This window comes from Entelurus aequoreus, linkage group LG05 (assembly GCF_033978785.1).
Source record: "Entelurus aequoreus isolate RoL-2023_Sb linkage group LG05, RoL_Eaeq_v1.1, whole genome shotgun sequence".
Taxonomy (NCBI): domain Eukaryota; kingdom Metazoa; phylum Chordata; class Actinopteri; order Syngnathiformes; family Syngnathidae; genus Entelurus; species Entelurus aequoreus.
This window is the reverse complement of record NC_084735.1, coordinates 33,826,847-33,846,669: the sequence shown is the minus strand read 5'-3', so window position 1 is coordinate 33,846,669 and position 19,823 is coordinate 33,826,847. Positions and strand designations below refer to the sequence as shown.

At 38.2% G+C, this 19,823-nt stretch overlaps 3 protein-coding genes across 5 annotated transcripts in view; 1 reads left to right on the top strand and 2 right to left on the bottom strand.

Annotated features, from left to right (window-relative positions):
• LOC133650542 (retinoblastoma-associated protein-like) overlaps nt 1–19,823 on the top strand; it is a 36,200-nt gene that overhangs the window by 13,820 nt on the left and 2,557 nt on the right. For all 3 annotated transcript variants that reach the window (XM_062047901.1, XM_062047902.1, XM_062047900.1), the window contains exons 17-23: nt 66–142; nt 263–486; nt 14,988–15,103; nt 17,767–17,915; nt 18,527–18,672; nt 18,777–18,881; nt 18,975–19,088. In XM_062047901.1, coding sequence (XP_061903885.1) covers nt 66–142; nt 263–486; nt 14,988–15,103; nt 17,767–17,915; nt 18,527–18,672; nt 18,777–18,881; nt 18,975–19,088 — 931 coding nt within the window. The remainder of the gene's footprint in view (nt 1–65; nt 143–262; nt 487–14,987; nt 15,104–17,766; nt 17,916–18,526; nt 18,673–18,776; nt 18,882–18,974; nt 19,089–19,823) is intronic.
• On the bottom strand, nt 6,086–7,059 carry LOC133649503 (lysophosphatidic acid receptor 6-like). The gene is given in 5 exon segments (XM_062046092.1): nt 6,086–6,470; nt 6,472–6,541; nt 6,544–6,662; nt 6,664–6,888; nt 6,890–7,059. Coding segments are annotated over 5 exon segments (969 nt in total).
• On the bottom strand, nt 12,427–14,191 carry LOC133649710 (lysophosphatidic acid receptor 6-like). Its single transcript, XM_062046365.1, has one exon. The coding sequence runs from the start codon at nt 13,891–13,893 to the stop codon at nt 12,772–12,774; it is 1,122 nt and encodes a 373-aa protein (XP_061902349.1). The 5' UTR covers nt 13,894–14,191; the 3' UTR covers nt 12,427–12,771.

Sequence of the window (19,823 nt, the reverse complement as noted above, 5' to 3'; positions counted from 1 at the left end):
TGTTTTTCTTGACTTGTTATCTGGTGAAGCATTCTTGGCCTTAAATCTCGTGTCTTTCATTCCAGTAAACTCCTCAATGACTCCACATTCCACACCTCGCTATTGGCCTGTTCTCTAGAGGTTGTCATGGCAACATATGGAGGTCTGTGTTGTTTTTTTGTAATACAAAGTTAATTAAAACATTATCATGTATTGATCCATGAAACATGAAGCTTTTGTTAATGACACGTTGCACTAATGTTTGTTTACAACTCTCGATTAGAGAGCAGTTTTAAGACAGGGGGATACAATCACGGACGCGGTGGTGACCTGGCCGAAACAGACCTGTGCTTCCCTTGGATTTTGAACGTTTTGAACCTCACCGCTTTTGACTTTTACAAAGTAATCGAGAGCTTTATCAAAGCTGACCCGACTCTCAGCAAAGACATCATCAAACATTTGGAGACCTGCGAGAACCTCATCATGGAGCGCATCGCATGGAGGACGGTTAGTGAGCTTCAGCAAATAAACATACAGACACAACATAAATACATATTGTATGAACAAGGATAATCTGTTTAACATTTGCAGATCCAGGAATACTTCTTTGGCACTTTAGCACACATTGTGGGAAATTTCAAAAATGTTTTTTGTATATGTAAAGCATTAAGGCAAAAGGAATACACACATTGCTACGTGACAAATAACACCACATTCAAAGTAAAACAACAGCACCACATTAATTACATACAATCATTATGCTAGTATAGGATCACACAATAGCCATAAAAATACAATATTGTTTACAAAACAAACGATAAAAATAATTGGCACACAATCCAGTTAGAGGAAAAAAATACCAAAAACATTATACATCTATACATAAAAAGGCATACGGTACGATGTCAATTGTATAAATTTGGCAAACAATAAAGCTTCATATCCAGCCATGTGATTTTTCCGTCTAAAGTCGGAATTCCGTCTTTTTTAATCTCTGGGGGGGAAAAAAATTATCTCCCGTTTTTCCGTTTTTTTTCCGACCATAAATCAAGATTCGAGACGTAGTTTATATTACGCCGTAGTTGATTGGTCGATATGTTCCTTGTGACCAATCAGGACATCTGTTATGAATGATGACGTTAATAACGTCATCATTCATAATGGTTACTATACGGCCATTTTCCATATGTAAACAATGTCGGTTCTCGAGAGAAAGGACGCTTTACGAGTAAAAGAAATTGATAAACATGTAAAAAATAAGTTCCGATGGGACTGGATGGAAAGGGAAATCACTGATACTGTTGGGAAGAAGAAAGTTACGACTTTGTTCGGTGATTTTATTCGGAAAATCGATCGTCCCGGAAAGGTTTTGTGCACGTGGTGTCATGATAATATTGACTATGGATCACGAGGTTTCAAGGCTTTGGAAGTACATGCGAAACGCCAAAAACATATGAAACAACTTGAAGCAAGGAAAACAAACTTTTCACTAGCTGGTACTTTTGGATGTCAACCGAAAGTGAGCAAACTTACGGACTTCATCTTTTGTTTAAACTGCCGTAGACATCGAGAGGAAAGATCCGCCCACTTCAGTTGCAGACAGGGTTGTTAATAATGAGGTAAGCGAAAAAATATTTGCTTGCGAAATACGCATGTTTGTTTTAAATATTAACCAATTATTGCTTTGCGAAATATAAATGGGTTTTTCTAAAAATAAAAAGCCATGTGAAAATATATTATGAAATTACAGAAATTCAAAGAGTCGCATTATTGATTCCAGTTAACAATTTATTTGAAATAAATTTGCATATAATACTATTTTTTAATATGATGTTCTTTTGTAGTCTGTTGAAACTATTGTCAGTAGTGTAACAATCTTGAAGGTAAATATTTTCACACTTGTTTCATGCAATATGTCAGTGTCCTCACATTATTATTAATTCCTATTTTCAAATATGAGTAAACAATACTAAACATGTTTAATCATTTTCATAAATGTATATCCTATATTGGCGAAAATAATGGAATGTTTACATTACATTACATTACATGAACTGAGGTAATGTGGTAATACTGTAAATAAACTGTAGATAATAACACTGATCGATGTGACACCTGTGGATGTGAAATGAACACAAGATGTAAATATTAGTGACTAAATACTGTTGGGACTGAACCATATACAGTGATTCATTAGGATAATTGGGTTATGTATGTTCTATTAATGATGTTTTCATGTCTTTAAACACTAAAATATTTTCTTCAAATGGTGCTATCTTTGTTAATTTTAGCATGTTAAATTGGTGAAAAACCAGGAGCTTCGGGGGGCGTTTCCCCCCTTGTCCCCCACCCTGGACCTGGCTGGGGGCCTTCGTCCCCCAGACCCCCGGAAATTTTTTCAGTCTTTTTCATTGTGGTCAAATCACATGACTGCATATCGTGAAAATTCATGTTGATGACACATTCTAGCTGTGTCCCGCAAATTTGACAGCAACAAGCAGACAACCACATCCTCAACACAATGTAGCATCCTCGCTAGTGGCTAACGTCCCTCCACAGTGCGAATCACTAATCCTTGTGTCCATGGCAGCAAAAAATGTTTTTTACATGTACCATTATCACTGGAGGACGAGGAATAGCTAAACATGCTACGCTACACACCGTAGGACCTATGTGTCAAAGTCAAGGCCCACGGGCCGGATTTGGCCCGCGGGCCTTGACTGAATGAATTATATATGGCCCCCGGGGATGATATTTGATTAGTATTAGAACCTGCTGCTGTTTTGCACGCACCAATAATCCATCAGTGTTGGCGCTAGGAGTCTTCAAAATGGGGTCCCACAGTAAATTTTTGGGGTTACACTTTTTTGTAACCGTTTTGAAAACCAATGATAAATGTATGCATTATCTCACATTCTATATTGTGTTTTGGAAAAAGGTTGTCATAAACGTTACTTAATTAATTAAAAAAATAATACAAAAGAGAGAAACATTTTTTATGCATATGTAAATGTATTCAGTTGTAAACATTCATTCACTTTCTTCTATTTTTTTCTATATTTTTATTGTAATATTTTCAGAATGTGTTTGTTCTATTTTTGGCCAAAGTAAGACAAAGAAAACAATTTGAAGTTATCTTTATTTTTTAGTTTTAATGCCATGATTTTATAGTCTGGCCCGCGTGTGCAAAGATTTTCCTCCATGCTGCCCCTGAGCTAAAATAAGTTTGACACCCCTGCCGTAGGAGGATGCAACAGGCCATGATAATCGTTAAGCTAGAGCACTTTAATGTAAACAGATGTGGGAGGATCGATACAAATACCAAGAATCAGTATATGATCGATACTCGACAATGTTTAGATCGATTTTTTTGATTATCATAAAATCTTTTTTTTTTTTTAATCGTTTTTGTAATTTTTAGTAACTTTAGGAAATAAGTCCCTGCACACAGGCAAACTTTAAGAGTGAAAATCTAAGGATTTAAATCTGAGTCAATAGTTTGTGCTTATGTTAAGTTATTTTGCAGTATTGACTTTATTTTGCTCAAAATATTGCATGTAATAAAAGGGAATACGGAAACATTAAATATGTACTTAATATTCCTACACTGCCATTCTGGGTTTTTATCTGATTAAAATTGTGATACAAAATGTGAATCATTCATTGAACTTAAAACATGTATTTATCTTTATTGGTATGGCCAATACTGCTCCTGTAACTACTTGGTATTAAATCGGTACCTAAATTTGTAATATTACCCAAAACTTAGTAAGGTATCAAAAAAAAACAGAAGAATCAGCGATTATTACATTTTAACTGTAGTGTAGATAGAACCATATTACAACATTAACTAACCAGAAATTAACAGTAAGTTAGCAATAGCAACTAGATTAGATAGTGATAGATAGTTTTAGGAAAATAATACGACCAGAAATTATGTGATATTGTATGTTACCACATACGTCAGCAAATAAACTAGGAACCTTTGTAACCCATTATGAAATGGTTCTATTATCATTGACATACCAAAACAAATGTCGTCATATACATAGTTATCGCAGGAGGCTGCAATTTATATATCGTGATTTCGATTTTTAGCCATATTGCATCTAGCATCCAGTAGCACAATGTTTTTTCGTCATAGGGCCGGGTTCCATTGTTGGGCTGCCAGCACCCCCTAAAAGGCTGACAAAAAAATCTGTTTCTCAGCTGTGGGCCGTATTGGTCGCAGCAGTACTCAGATGTAATACACTTTCCCACCACTTGTGGCAGTAATGACAATATCAAACCAGAGTCGTGTATAGAGAGAGTATGGCTAACCCGGTTTCTGGCGATCTCCTCAATGATTGGTCAAAAGGCACTCACGGGATAACAGGGCACCATGTTTGTTACCAACTTAGAGCCGGTGGTATGTGTTTGGGCGGCTTCCTCGTTAGTTTTTTGCGTGTAAAATGCCCAGTTGTGCAGCATGAGGCTGGTCCACCCGCGTGAATTGTGGAAAGCCCAACAACCCGCAAAGACGACAAGTATGGAAAGTGAAGGTTCGCCATCAACACTGGAGAGCCACCAACTACAGTGTCTTGTGCGAGGGAAACACACGACGTCTGTGTTCTATTCAGGAGTGAAGACACATACAAATAACAGAATAAGTGAACAAAATAAAGAGATGGTTTGACAAAATTAGACTATCATTGAATATCAGTAAAACTAAAATAATGCAATTTGTTAACAGCAGAAGAAGTAGTCAAATACAAATAGGCTGAGTAGACATTAGAAGAGGAAAATAAACCACATTTGGGGTGTAATAATACATGATAAAATGAAGTGGAAATCTCATATAAAATATACAACATAAAGTGGCAAGAAATACGTCAATAACGAATAAAGCAAAATCTGTTGTGGACCTAAAATCACTCCATATTCTCTACTGCTCGCCAGAGTTATTATACAGAAATATGGGTAATTAACTATAAAAGTACACTTATTCACAACCGTGTTACAAAAAAGAAATATCAGTTAGAATAATACATAATATTGGCTATCGCGAACATTTGAACCCTTTATTAATTGATTTAAAATTATTGAAATTCAATGATCTAGTGCATTTCCCCCCAGTTAAAATGCATTTCCCCCCAGTTAAAATGATGTACAAAGCAAAATGAGGGTTTTAAGTTGTTTTGTGGTCGGTTTTTTTACGTTTATTCCGCTGTTGGCAGCGTGTTAGAAAGCCCACTGGTCACTAAACACAGCATGACTGTAGCAGCAGACTACGTCAAACACAGCTGCAAAATTATACTTTAATGAAATAAAAGCATGTTTTATTGTAAGTTTATGAGCTGGAATATGTTTAGAACCATATTTAGATGTATTATTTTAGTTACGACAGCAATTGCAGGCTTCCGCACACGTCCTTGGTAGCAAACATGGCGCCTGCTGTTTAGTTGGCCATACCCTCTCCATACACGACTCTGTATCAAACAAACAGAAAGAGTCTGGAGCTAAAGTCATAGAGAAATTTCTTAAGCACATAAATGATGACTGAAGAGGTGAAGTTGTATTTTAATTTGCATTTAAATTGTATGACAGTGTATCTAAGAAACACATTTTATTATTGCGTATTCATTTAGTTAGAATGTATTAATTTTAGCATTGCATAATTGTATGTAGATTTATTTTTAATCAGTTTTTATAAGCCCCTTCTTTTGCAGTATTTTTAATTTGTATTTATTTTTGTAATCAGCCTGACCTATGCCTTGATAATAATCTTTGAATATGATTAAAATCAAGATTAGGGTTTTTAATTTAGTCTTAATTTAGTGTTAATATTTGAGTGGGCCCCAGGGTCTAAAAGGTTAAGAACCCCTGCCGTACCATATATCAGACAGAACAATAGATATTTATGAAGCTTTGCAATTATCATTAAAAAAGATAAACATCAACCTAGGTATTATCCTTTATCTTTTTGATAGCTTGAATAACGTTTCTTTCTACCTACCCACTTCACTTGCCTTTTTCCCTTTTTCTCATGCACCGGAGTTGGGCAATTATGGAATTTTACTATGTGTTGTTGATTCAAATGATTGTTGACACTGTCCTCTGTGTAATTTTAGCACATTCCCTTAATCAGTGGCTCCCACTGCCTTTGCTGCCAGTAGCTTCCCTTGTGCGCCAGGCTGCTGGAGAAGTGGTAGATGAGCTGGTTGAGGCAGCAGTTGAAGCTGGCCAGAGATAAAACGATTGGGTGGACAAGTTTTGTCATCTTTGCTAGGCCGCAACTGTACATCAGCCCCACATGCGTAAGCGTATAGCCCAGCAGGTTGATGTGATAGGGGACAAAGCAGAGCAAGAAGACACCTAGCACCCAGTAAATTAGGATGAGAGTGTGCCGGCGACGATGTCTTGACTGGCGGACCGCACTGAGCACCCGGCTGTAGCTGTAGAGTAGTATGACTGTGGGTAGTATGAATGAAACCATCACTAAACCTAGGTCTGAGTATGATTGTGCGGTGACGCTGTGAGGAAGGGTCCAGCAGGCATGAATGATCCTGATGGGCTGCTGCAGAGGCACAGTCACACTGAGCCAAACCACCAAGCACCAGATCGCCCCACTTAAGAGCTGCGCCACACGCACCCTTTGTCCGGCTGATGCTAAAGGGTGCACTACCGCTAAGTAGCGGTCCATAGATGCAGACAAGGAAGAAGATGCTCCCATACAGGCTGATGTATTTGAAGCTAAAAGTAAGTTGACAGCATGCCGCCCCAGGGCTCCAGCCATCTCCTGTCTTGAAGGTCAGTGCTTGGGCCTTTTGGTAGTGGTAGTGGATTCTCAGCGGCAATGAGACAACAAAAAACATGTCAGCTACAGAGAGGCTCACCAGGTATATGACCGTGCTGTTGCTGGTGTAGCAAAATCTGCAGTTTTCGCAGAGCCAGGCTGTTAGTAGCCAAACCTATCAGAAAGATGACGCTGTTGGTCACTTGGTAGAAGGTGAAGCGGTAGCTGGTGTCCACAGTGCAGTTTGACAGAGATGTGCTTTGACTGACAAGCACTGTCAGTACAGTCATATTCCTCACCTCCATGGCTCCAAAGGTTGTCGCGCCCCCGTTGTTGTAAATCCTCACGTAGCTGGAGGAAATGAGGTTGTTTTATGTGAACATAAAATGTGAGAAGCAACGTGGTTGTGAGCTTCTTTTGGAGCAATTAAACCTCTGGCAGGTAAAAAACTTAATGAATTCAAATAGTGTACTGCTTTATTGAGGGTAAATTTGCAGAAGATGACAAACAGACACAGCCGGCCAAATGTTTACTTTTGTTTTAACTGCCTTTTGTCATAAATAAAAATGTTCTTAGTTGGAAAAAGTGACTTCAATCTGTGCCAATAACAAAATTGCCCTGCTGTCACTATCATAAAGAGTACAGTCATTATATTACATCTTTTAATTAATATTATCACTTATTGTCAAGTGATTAGTGCTATTATTTTCAGAAAAACAATTGAGAATGTGTCATTTTGTCAAAAATAATTTTTATTTATTATTTTCAAAACCAAAACCATGTTTTTAAAGGTATTTCTTTTGTCGATAATACTGTACTGCAATGTTAAAATAAAGTTCTTAAATATTAACTGGTTAAAAGAAAGATCACAGTGTTTCATTGTCTTGAGTGACTGACTTTTTAAGTATTCAAAAACTATTAAATAACAACTAAAAATATTACGAAATGCTAATTTCACGTTTTAACAAAAATCTAAGTCTTATCTATCTACAAGCTTAAAAATAATGTGAGTGTGAATGTTGTTTGTCTATCTGTATTGGCCCTGCGATGAGGTGGCGACTTGTCCAGAATGTACCCCGCCTACCGCTCCAGCACCCCGAAAGGGACAAGCGATAGAAAATGAATGGGTGGATAATGCTGTAAATGTACATTAACTTATTCCTTACATTATCCCTGCTTTACTTAAAATGAAACAAGATGCATATTGTGTGATTGATATTCAAACAACAATCATAAATACAAAAAACATTCCTCATGTAAAATTAACTTTCAATATTAATAGCTGTGTGGATAGTACTGAAACTGAAAGTCGCAGGGTGGGCACTCACCAGAATGTCATCCAAATGCAGTCATACTAGTTAATTTTCCACTCAGCTAGTGAGTAAATCTCTTAGGATGCTGCAGCAGAACACATCACTGCAGAAGGAAAGGCTTCACGCCTCCACTCGCTCCCTCTTGGGTCCTCTCACACCATAAATCTTTGTTTTAATCGCCACAGACCCAGTAAAAAAAAATATCGCCTTGTGCCCCCACCAAAAAAAAAAAAATCTACTTAGTTATTTACTATTTAACTTTTATAATAACTGTAAAAAAAAGTATCATCTGGTTTTCAGACCTTAGACAGTGCTTGACTGAAGCATCAGTGGGTATTACTCACTTTATAGCTCCGGAGTAGGCAGGCCTATTACAATCCACTTGAGATGTTTGCCTTTTTTTAACTGATTAGCAATCAGCTTATGAGTTACCAAGCCCAGTCGATCTTTACCGCAGCTGTGTCCCAGTTTTTACATGGTTAAATATAGTACTCAGGTAAAAATATTCACTCAAAGGGGATGCAAGTTCAGGGAGACACAATTACATTTCCGGATTTGTTGTTGCACAACATGCTGGAGTTGAATGAATTCCAAGAAGGTGCGTGTCTTGCCAGAACCCCAGTTAAAATTTGAGAGCAAGCTACAACAAAAGTGTTGTTCATCCATAGAGCAAAGCCGCGTTTAAGAGACTAATCCTTACCAAAATAGCGGAAAATAAAGGTCTTTTTTACAATTCCATCCATCCATTTTCTACCGCTTGTCCCTTACGGGGTCGCGGGGGGCGCTGGAGCCTATCTTTTAAGTGTCGATATTACTGGCGGACTAGAGGAAGAAGAATGGCTCAGCATGCTACACACACGCAGAGAAGGACGACACAAGAAGCTAACCGCTAAAGCTTCAATGTAAAGTTGAGGGATGGATTCAGATGTTGATACTGTCGGTAACTATAAGTATCAGTTTATAAATGACACTTAAAGTGGTTAGATTGCTATATTTATTACAAAATCATTTGTCATTTTGGTTGTTTTAGTTCTTGTTTACAAACTCAGGGAAAATGTCTTTAGATACAGGAAGGTTTAGAGCAGGGGTGTCAAACGTACGGCCCGCGGGCCGGATCAGGCCCACGAACAGGTTTTATCCGGCCCGCGGGATGAGTTTGCGAAATTTTGGAATGAAAGAAACTGCTCTTCTAAATGTGTCCACTAGATGTCGCAATAGCAATTATTTGTATAATTTTAGATGATGCTACATATGTAAAAAAAAAACAAAAAAAACACATGATCTTAGTGCACCAGTTGAGAAAAATTAGCAAACTACATAAATAACATCCTGTAATTTGATTTTGATATTTTTTTATCTTAATAGATTGAAAATTACACCTATGAGTTGACTGATGAACATTATCCCATCATTTATTCAGAAAGTATAAGTAACGACAAATGAAGATAGAATACTATTAACTGCAACATGTATGTGTAGAAAAACCCATCAACATTATGATTTGTTCATTTTCAGAATGTGCTTGTTCTATTTTTAAACAAAAAAAAAAATCTGAAGTTGTCTTTATTTGTAAGTTATCGTGCCGTGATTTTACCAGTCCGGCCCACCTGGGAGTAGATTTTTCTCCATGCGGCCCCCGATCTAAAATGAGTTTGACACCCCTGGTTTAGAGGGTCAAATCCCAATAAATTAAAGGGGAACCGCCCTTTTTTTGGAATTTTGCCTATCGTTCACAATCATTATGAAAGCCATGACGATGGATGTCATTTTTTTTGTAATGCATTCTAAATATTAAATTAATGCAATTGAGTGTGAATGTGTGTTGTTTGTGTTTGAATGTTGTCTGTTTATCTGTGTTGGGCTTGTGATGAGGTGGCAACTTGTCCACCTTATGCTCGATTGCAGCTGGGATAGGCTCCAGCCATGCCCGTGACCCCAAGAGGGACAAGTGGTAGGAAATGGATGGATGGATGGAATCAAAAGTCGCTTACAATGGAGCCAATTGGAGCCGCTCAATTCTGCCTATAAAGCCCTTAAAACAACATCCAAACACCTCCATTAGGAGTTTATATACATGATGTAAGTATATATGTAATGTAGTAACGAGCACATTTATAATACCATTTAATATTTACTTATTTTGGTCATTTTAAGCATACAAAACCGCATCACGTTTGCTTTCTTTTTCTTCTTCCCTGATTATTACTCACTGCAGACTTTATGAGAGCCAACAAACATAATAAAACATTACTTACTGTGCAAGGTATTTTGTCATTAGGATGCCAACTGCTAGGATGTTTATATATTCCCGTTTGGATAAAAATTACTCATAATCTTTGCGAAAAAACGTGGTGGGGGTTGCGGGGGGACCAACTGTCTTTTCATGTCTTTCTCGCCAGTCTCGGGTTCAAATGGCTGTCAGAGTGTACCAACTTGTCGGATTACATCCTTAGCCATCTACTTTCCAGGTGAGAGGCATGATTTATGATCTACAATATACTTCCAAGGAGCAGAGAAGCGAGGAAACAGCAGACCACACAGACACACAGTAGTGATCACGTCGCCGCTATAAATAGTTTGTCTGTGTTAACGTCTATAATAACAATATCACTAATACTTGGTTAATTTTTAAGTCACAAAATGTAAATGGTGTATTGTCAGCGCTTTTTGAAAAGTTATTTATTGAATTTTATGGGCGGGATATAGGACCTCCCATTGGCTCCACTGTAAGCTGACTTTTATGTACGTTTATTTAATATTTAGAATGTATTAAGTGCAGTGAGTGCAGTTCCCCCTTTAAATAGGAGGCGATAATAGTTTTTGCTTTTATTGTGCACTAACCACTTTCTTTCGTCAACAAAATGTATGTAGCATTTAATACCACAAATGCGATACATCATCTGATTTACAACAATACTAGCACATTTTTTACTTAAAAAGATGAGCTTCCTAAAATTGTGTTAATGTACTTACATTGCAATAAAACATTTTCAGTTCTATAATCTATTGTAAGTATGAAATCGAGACTCGAAATCTGATTGATCTCAATCTAAAACATCTGATTCGGATCGGAGGCCAAAAATTTTAATCAGGACATCCCTACAATACACTAATGAAAATGTTCCTTTTTTCGCTTAGTCAAACAACATTGTCTTTCTTAGATTTATTTTGAGAAGCTCGAGCATCTCAAAAGGCACAGTTCACATTCATAGCAGGTATGAAAGGAAACGGCGCCAAATGACAGGTGTGTCATACTTTTATACAATACAGTAGGGAGGGAGGGAGTAACCTTTGACACTGAACAAATGACTACGCAGATGCCAGACTCTTTGAATTTCATCATAACCCTTGATCGGCATAATACAATGGATCTCTGCGCAATCCTGTGTGTAGGACATGTGATATGGTGAGGATTCCTGTAAATTTCTCGAGTCATGTAGCTGCTTGCATGCTGACGTTTCACAGGTGTTGATGCTTTTGCCCCTGTCAGAGCAGACCCTCAGGGTGAGCCGCCTGACAGGAATGTTGGAGCTCTCACTTAGTTTTACAGCTTTTGCAAGAAACGACAAATATTTCACTTGCGTTCAAGCCACACCATGTTAGACTGATGTAAACACTTTAGACCAAGGATGTTCAACTTTCATCACTGTTGGAGCTACTTTGACAAAGAAATTTGGACTTTTTATGTTTTATTTGTATGACTGGCAACATTTAAATTGTATATTTCACAATACAAAGGTTCTGTATTCGATCTTTGTAGAGTTTGGATGTTTAGATGTTCTCCCATTGACTGCGTGGGTTCCCTCTGGGTACTCCGGTTTCCTCCGACCTCCAAAGACATGCACCTGGGGATAGGTTGATTGGCAACACCAAATTGGCCTGAGTGTGTGAATGTGAGTGTGAATGTTGTCTGTCTATCTGAGTTGGCCCTGCGATAAGGTGGCGACTTGTCCAAGGTGTACCCCACCTCCCGCCCGAGTGCAGCACACCCGCGACTCCGAGAGGGACAAGTGGTAGAAAATGGATAGATGGATGATTACTCAGGTTCGAATTTTCTGGTATCTGTATTACCTGTTTTACCTTACTTTACTAAAAGTATGTATGCCAGCACACATCCTAATAACTTGTTTCGTTTTGAGCATTGTCAATGTTATTCAACTTCTGCCGACTATTATAGTTCTTTTTTCATTGACTACACCTGAAAGCTGTTGTGTGTCATTGTAAGTTATTGCAGTTGGCCGGTCATACTACATACAAGTTGTGATGTAAGCAATTGTATGACTCATTCGTATAAACCAATAATTTGGTTGCGCAGCAATAACTGGTACATTTGTAACACTGCACTCTTGTACAGTCATTTTATTTGCTGTCAGAATGAAGCGGTACCACTCAATGAAGTGCCTGAATGAAAGACCTGGAAACTACTGAGTACATCAAAACAGCTTTAAATACTGGTTTCAGAACAACATCATCATGTGTTAAACACTGATACTTGTTTGAAAGTGTCCAAATGAATCATGCAAGTCAGGAGAAAATTATTTCATTTGTTTTGTCACTATGACAATGATATTGATCCTCATTTTTATTACTGTCAATGTCATTAAATCCCAGTTATTGGTGTCCATTCAAACATCCCATATAATTTTCTGGCTCACCAACAGCCATCAATTTTATATGGCATCAGATGCTTGAGTTTTCAGAAGACTATATAGTATTTGTGCCTGAGAACTTCTGAGATTTTAGAGACCTCAGGGCCAGGTTTTTTGGTGTTGAATTTGGGCTGTTCTGCCGACTGTCACCCTGTAATCTGTCCAGAAGCTTAACGCCGTTGTGCCACACCGTAGACTTGCGTTTGATGGAGCTCTGAATGGTTTCTGAAGTGAAGTAGTAAACCACTGGATCAAAGCAGCAGTTGGTCACAGCAATGCACAGTGCAATAGGGTAGATGGTTCTAACCACATGTTCTGCGTTACATCCCTGGAGAACCTTCGAGCGGACCAGAGAGTAAAATATGAGATTGACGTTGTAGGGGATGAAACAGAAGCAGAAGATGAGCAGATGCACAACGATCATCCTCAAAATTTTTGCTTTGTTGACGCTTCCGCCGCGGCTGATGGTCTGGGGTTTCTTCAAAGTCTGTAGAACCATCACGGAGCAGAAGGCATTGACCATCAGCGGGATGATGAAGCCGACTGTCTCAATAAATACCACCACTTTGGACAGCTTAGACTGCCACTGCTTGTTAGAGTAGTTTTCAAAGCAGTAGTTTGAAGATGCGTTGACATTTTTGAGTGAAGTGGTGTCCAGAAGGAATCCAGTGGGTATACTTCCAGAAAGAACTAACACCCACACTGTAAGACAGGCCAGTTTGGCATTCCGCTTTGTCCTTATGGCCTGGGATCGGAATGGGTGCACAATGGCCAGAAAGCGGTCGACGCTGATGCAGGTTAGGAAGAGGATGCTGCCATACATGTTGGTGTAAAAAAGTGCCACGGAAATCTTGCAGAGCACCCTCCCAAACATCCATTCGCGCTTGATGAAGTAGACTATCCGAAAAGGCAGGCTGAGGACAAAGAGAGAGTCTGAAACGACGAGGTTCACCATGTACGTCGTGGTCTCGTTCCTCAACTTCAGGGTGCACCCAAATATGTAGACGGCCACCATGTTGAAGAAGAATCCCACTATAAACACTACGCTGAAAACTGCGCTGTACAGAGGGTACTTGAAGTCATCACTTTTGTTGCACTTCATAAAAGTATGAGTGGCACCCAGTGTCTTTAGGGTACTGTTAAACATGTTTAGATCAAGTAGGGGATTCTGGAACATTCACAGAGTGGAGGAACTCTCTTCAGTCATCTCTGGTATAAGAAACAGTTTGTGCAATAGCCTGCAACAATCCACTTGTTTGCATTTCAGTTGGAAGAGAATAAGAACGTTGGCATTCTGAAGAATACTCACTTCCCCACAAAATTCCTTTGCCGTAGTCTGTTTGTGAATGCTGTACTGGACGATGTTAAATCCTCAATGAAAAAAAATGAAGTATTTTCCTAGTCTTAGAACGTGAAGAGATCTTTTTCTCTCCTGTGTGTCCCGTCAGCGTGCCTTCTGGGTGTGATTATCTTTTAAAAGCTGCAAGCTTGTCAGACGATCCGAGACCAAATAACTCCCAGGACTGCTGAAGCACAAAGGGAGGAGCTTCCACTCTTGCCAAAGTCCTCCCATTACTGCTTTGTTTTTTCCCTCACCTTAAATTTGAATATTTATATCAAGACTTGTTATTCCACAACGTTTGAATAGCTTTTTTGAATTTTGGTTGCTGTATTTGATTATGTAGATCAGCCACATAACTGAATATCCCGGACAGCATGTAATAATGCCATGTTATTTGTACACGAGACGGGATCAGTAATGATTTACATTTTGTCAAATAAAAAATAAATACTGGACTTTGGTTCATATGTCACTGAATATTGCAAGGGTTGTCACGTACCAGGAAGACTGGTGTCGTCAGTAGGGTGTGTCCAATACACACAGGAAGAACACAGTTGTTGCAGGTCCATACTTGCAGCTGCTGTGTTCTTTGTAAGCCACACCTGTCTACACCAGTTAATAATCTGTTTGCCTCCTGCTGTCCACATGCTGATGATCACGTGCTGAAATCTGAAATTCACACAGTAAAAGTTGTGTGTGTTTTTATCTTGTGTGCAATAATATTTCTGCAAAGCTGCAAAAAAATGCACATTCACAGTAAAAATGTATCACCGAGCTTGCCCGAGTAAAGTCTACGGTTTTATTGCATTATTATGGCTGTCTTTCTTTTCTGCATAAAATTAACTTCCTTCTCTTTTGTATGAAACACAGAGGCATAAGTCGTTATCTCTGATATTAGAAGTAAGTTATTGCTTTATCTATACTTGCAGGACTCTCATCTCTTTGAGCTGCTGAAGCAGGAGCATGAAAGCGGTGCCGTGGAACAGACGGAGACTACGGCTAGTTTCAGCCAACCACTACAGCACAACCACACTGCCGCTGACCTGTAAGTCCACCTGTTCACCGCTAGCTCGGTTGCTGTCAGTCAAATCTTGCAAAACTACCATGAATCAGAATTATAGTTTAGTCATAGTTTGTCACTCTGGTTACACACGAGAGTGTCATAATGAATGTTTAGACAAGAGTTGGTCTGTTGCAATGGAGCAGGGGAAGTAGAAATATGTCAATTGTGATTGTTCTTCTAACAACATAATATATCATATTCTTTAATAGTATTGCAAACCAGCAGTATATTGCAGTGAGATGAGGTTAGCAACTCAACTAATTACTTTGGATTTATAATTGATCAACTCTTACTTAATTTTTGAGACCATTGTATATGTTTTAGGGATGTAACGGTAAACGGTATAATGATAAACCGCAATAAAATTCCCGAAAGTTAGTAATACCATCTAATTTTTTAATTACCGAAAAACCGTCATTTATTAATGCAACACTGGCAGACAAACTACACAGACTTTGCTCTGGAGATTTCCCCTCGGAGCACAAAGCCAAGCGCTTGGTTTAACGTAATTTTCACTCACTTCTCGACGTGCGTTTAAGAGCGCACTGCTGTGTTTAGATGGAGACGGATGTGAACAATATTGGAGACAGACGCATTTGTCTCTCACTAAAATTATAGAGCAAAGGAGAAAACTATTTGATGTTGCTTTTATTTTGTCAATATGACGTAAAGGAACATGTAGCAGGCGATGTGTCGGGAACTTTGCTACAACTTGTTTATAAAGTCTTTAGTTTGTTTACTGGGATGCTCACTCGTCCTTTATTTAACTGCTAACTGTATCAGTGTTCCAATAACATCAATACTAGCTATAATGTTTTGTCAGCTCATCAAACTGAACGCAGGCTGTGAAGATTGTGTATGAGGTGTGAGAGGTGTCACTCCTCTTTATTTTTGTTGGCCAAACTGTTGTACTGAAACACTAGGAGGCGTTGGAGAAGAGACTTCATCTTCATTAGCCAAACTGCTTTGAGTTTTATATTGATATCAAAAGTAAACACCAGGTTTTTTTTTTACATTACTTGTATTTTTTTCATGTCACAAAGGTATTACTTTAAAAACCATTCATGTGACACAGCATTTTGTTAAAGTTTTATTGTGTATAGTTAATTCCTATACGACATATTTCTGCTCAAACTCTTTAATAGATCTGTCCCCAATACTGCATCTACATGTACATAACTTAAAAAATCAGATAAATAATTAATAATAATAATAATAAAGACCTCCCTCTATCAAAATGTAAAAATAGAAACAAAGACATCATGTAATGACAAAAAGCTGATACGTTGATATTATTAATGAACAAAAAAAACAAATACTTGTCTTTAGTTGAAGTTTTTGTTATTATTTTTTTCTGCCAAATTACTTGGTTTATAATGTTTGTGTTGTTTTCATATGCAAATTCAATTTCTACTTGAGGTCCATGAAACAGTGTTTTTATATACAATAATATTTCGCCTACAAAGGAAATCATTTTGAATGTGTTGCGTTTTTTAAATAAAACTTGGTTAAAATATTTCAGTATAATTGTTTTTTTTTAAATTTTGAGCACATTTAAAAATACCGCAATATTAATGATAACCGTGATAAAAATGTTCATACCGTGACATCCCTAATATGTTTATTTGAAATCTAAACACTGGCTGAATTTTGACAGATATATTGCCACCTAACCCCACATGTCTGTCACAATTAACAAGTTAACTCATTTGATTAATCACAAAGAAATATTGCATTAATCATGAACACACTTACATTAATCTTGCGCTTTATTTTGACTGCACAAGCTCTTTTACCTTAACTGCTATACAATCAACTATAAAATAAATGCATACGTCAGGTCAGTACAAAAATGAGTGAGAAGACTTCGACTGGTGTGCTCGCTAACAAATTTCACTCCAAAATACAGCCGGAAAGAACTTTAACTAAAACTGTTACTAAGTTTTGTGCAAATAAATGACATGCATTCAAGTAAAACATTTAAAAATGTTCCTGGATGACATTATGACAGTAAAATTGCATTTCGGTACAAATATTGGGGTCTTTTCTTAAGTGAATTTTTATTATTCACGCGAGTAATGACCTGCGATTAATCATGATCTATCCAAATTCCAAAATATGATTAATCTGATTTAAAAAATAATAATTACTTGACAGCTCTATAATAAATACATACTATGTTTCTTTAATAAACTGTCATCGTGGGTTCTCTCCGGGTACTCCGGCTTTCTCCCTCTTATAATGACATTCACCTGGGGATAGGCTGATTGGCGACACTAAAAATTGGCCCTGTTGCGTGAATGTGAGTGTGAATGGTTGTCTGTCTATATCTGTTTAAACCCTCCTCCCACAATACTTTGTCTAATTGTTTGAGCTTGCCATGCTTCACTCAGTCAAAAGGCTGACACATAACTGTCGCAAGTGGTGGAAAATTGCATTCGACCCATACGGACCAAAGCTTAGAAACAAATATGTTTGGCAGCCTAACTGTTCTATATAAGTTGTGAGGGTTGTACTAGAACTGGATCCTATTTAATTGCAAGTAGTTTAAGTTCAAATATAGATGTTCTGGGGGATACAGTGTTGATTTCTTTCTACGGTAATGTTAAATCTGCCCTCTCTTTACACACTGTTTGTCGTGTAAGGTATCTCTCTCCTGTCCGCCCGGGCCTTCGCACCATGCCTCCAGAGTCTCAAGCTGCTCCTCCACCACCCAACCAGCCTGTCTCGCAATCTGCCGGCCAGAACTCTCGGCACCTGAGGTCCAACTCTCTCAGCCTCTTCTATAAGAAATGTAAGATTTAGCACAAAAGCTGCTATGCGGCAACTGAACAGCAAACATTTTTTATGGGTACATTCCTACTCGTTGTCATGTAATGTAGATGAACCACAACAATCATTTGATGTCCTTTAAAAGCATAATTTAGTATTATACTGTGTCAGTTGTACTAAAATACAGACTTACATAACCAGAATATGGACATGCACTCAGGGAGAAATGTCAGCGTGTGCAGCACATCATGAGTCTTGGGTTTTGGTTTCTTATATAAGCACACCTCAGCAGTGCTCTTTGAAGAAGACCAGCAAATGTTTATTGTTATGCGCACAGTAAAGAAACAAGTCTCCATGCTGTCCACAATTAATTCCTAGTAAACAAAACTTGGTGAGTGTACAGTAAGAGAAGGCAGTATTATGAATTTAAAAATAATAATAAACCGCAATAAAAATAAACAATGCAGAAAGTAAAATAATGCCTAAGATGTGTCAATTGAGCAAACCGTCATATGCATACAGAGGAAATACAGAAAAGCTATAAAAAATAATGCCATTATAGCTGAGGTAGTTTCTGTTTTTAATTTTAAACCACTTTCTACTAAGTGCTGATGTGTGGTTTCCCCTCTGCAGTGTATCGTCTAGCCTACATCAGGCTAAAAATGCTGTGCTCCTATCTACTGTCCTCCCATCCTGAGCTGGAGCCCATCATCTGGACTCTCTTCCAGCACACCCTGCAGCAAGAGTACGAGCTAATGAGAGACCGTCACCTGGACCAGGTAGCCTGGAACCTCCACTTGTGTCTTACCTTCTTCCTGTCTCACCACCTCATCGCTGTCTTGCCTCAATCTCCTAATGCATTTCTTCCACTTTCCTCCTCTAGCTGATGATGTCAGCTATGTATGCCATCTGTAAAGTGAAGAGTGTTGAGCTGCGCTTCAAGACTATTGTGTCATCATACAAGAACATGCCCAACACCAGCCAGGAGGTGACGTCAGCCGTCTACAAGCACCATCGTTTAATTGACCCCTAGGCGTCTTAGTGAATATTGGCTTGTTTGTGTGTGTGTGTGTGTGTACAGACCTTCAAGCACGTGCTGATCACCGAGGGCCACTATGACTCCATTATTGTATTCTACAACGAAGTGTTCATGCAGAGGCTGAAAACAAACATCCTGCAGTATGCTTCCCAAAGGGTGAGACACTAACACCCACAAATGCATCCTCATTTCTACCAAGCAGCATACTTATGTTAAGTTTGCATTCCCTGGTGAACCAAATTCCCCTTTTCCACTTCATATTACCTACTTATTTTGGCATAGCAGGCACATTCTTTCTAAAACTAATATTATTATCATATTAACTAGACTTGCCAATGTTGAATTGTATTTAAAGTGTTCTTGCTATTGACACGTATTATTATCATAATTTATTGTATTCTGAATAATACAATGGATAAAGACTATTTAATCTGATGTGACAAGCAGGTACCAAACAATACGATTTCTAGTACCTGATCAGAGTTGATACCACTGAGCGACTGTTGTTGTGCTAGCAGAGGTCTTTCTTCTTTGCATCCCAACAGCTGTCATTTTACACCACAATAGAATAAAATCATTCTTGTAGTGGCATGTCTTTTCATGCTGATAAATACTATGGATCCAGCACCTAGCACTTAGACTAGATAAGTCCAATCTAAGTCTGAGAGCACTGATGAAGCCTGCTCGAATGAGAGGCCAAACGTCTTCTAAAACAATCTGAACAATTCAGTTGTGATCGATTCAAAGCCTTGAGAATACATTGACCGGGTTGAATGAGAATATTGACAGGCACATAATGTTGACACAAAAGTGATGGTTTCTTGTTGTTTGAGCAGATAAACACACAATATATTAGCTCTAAACTCTAGCACAATGATTTGTGTGCAAGCC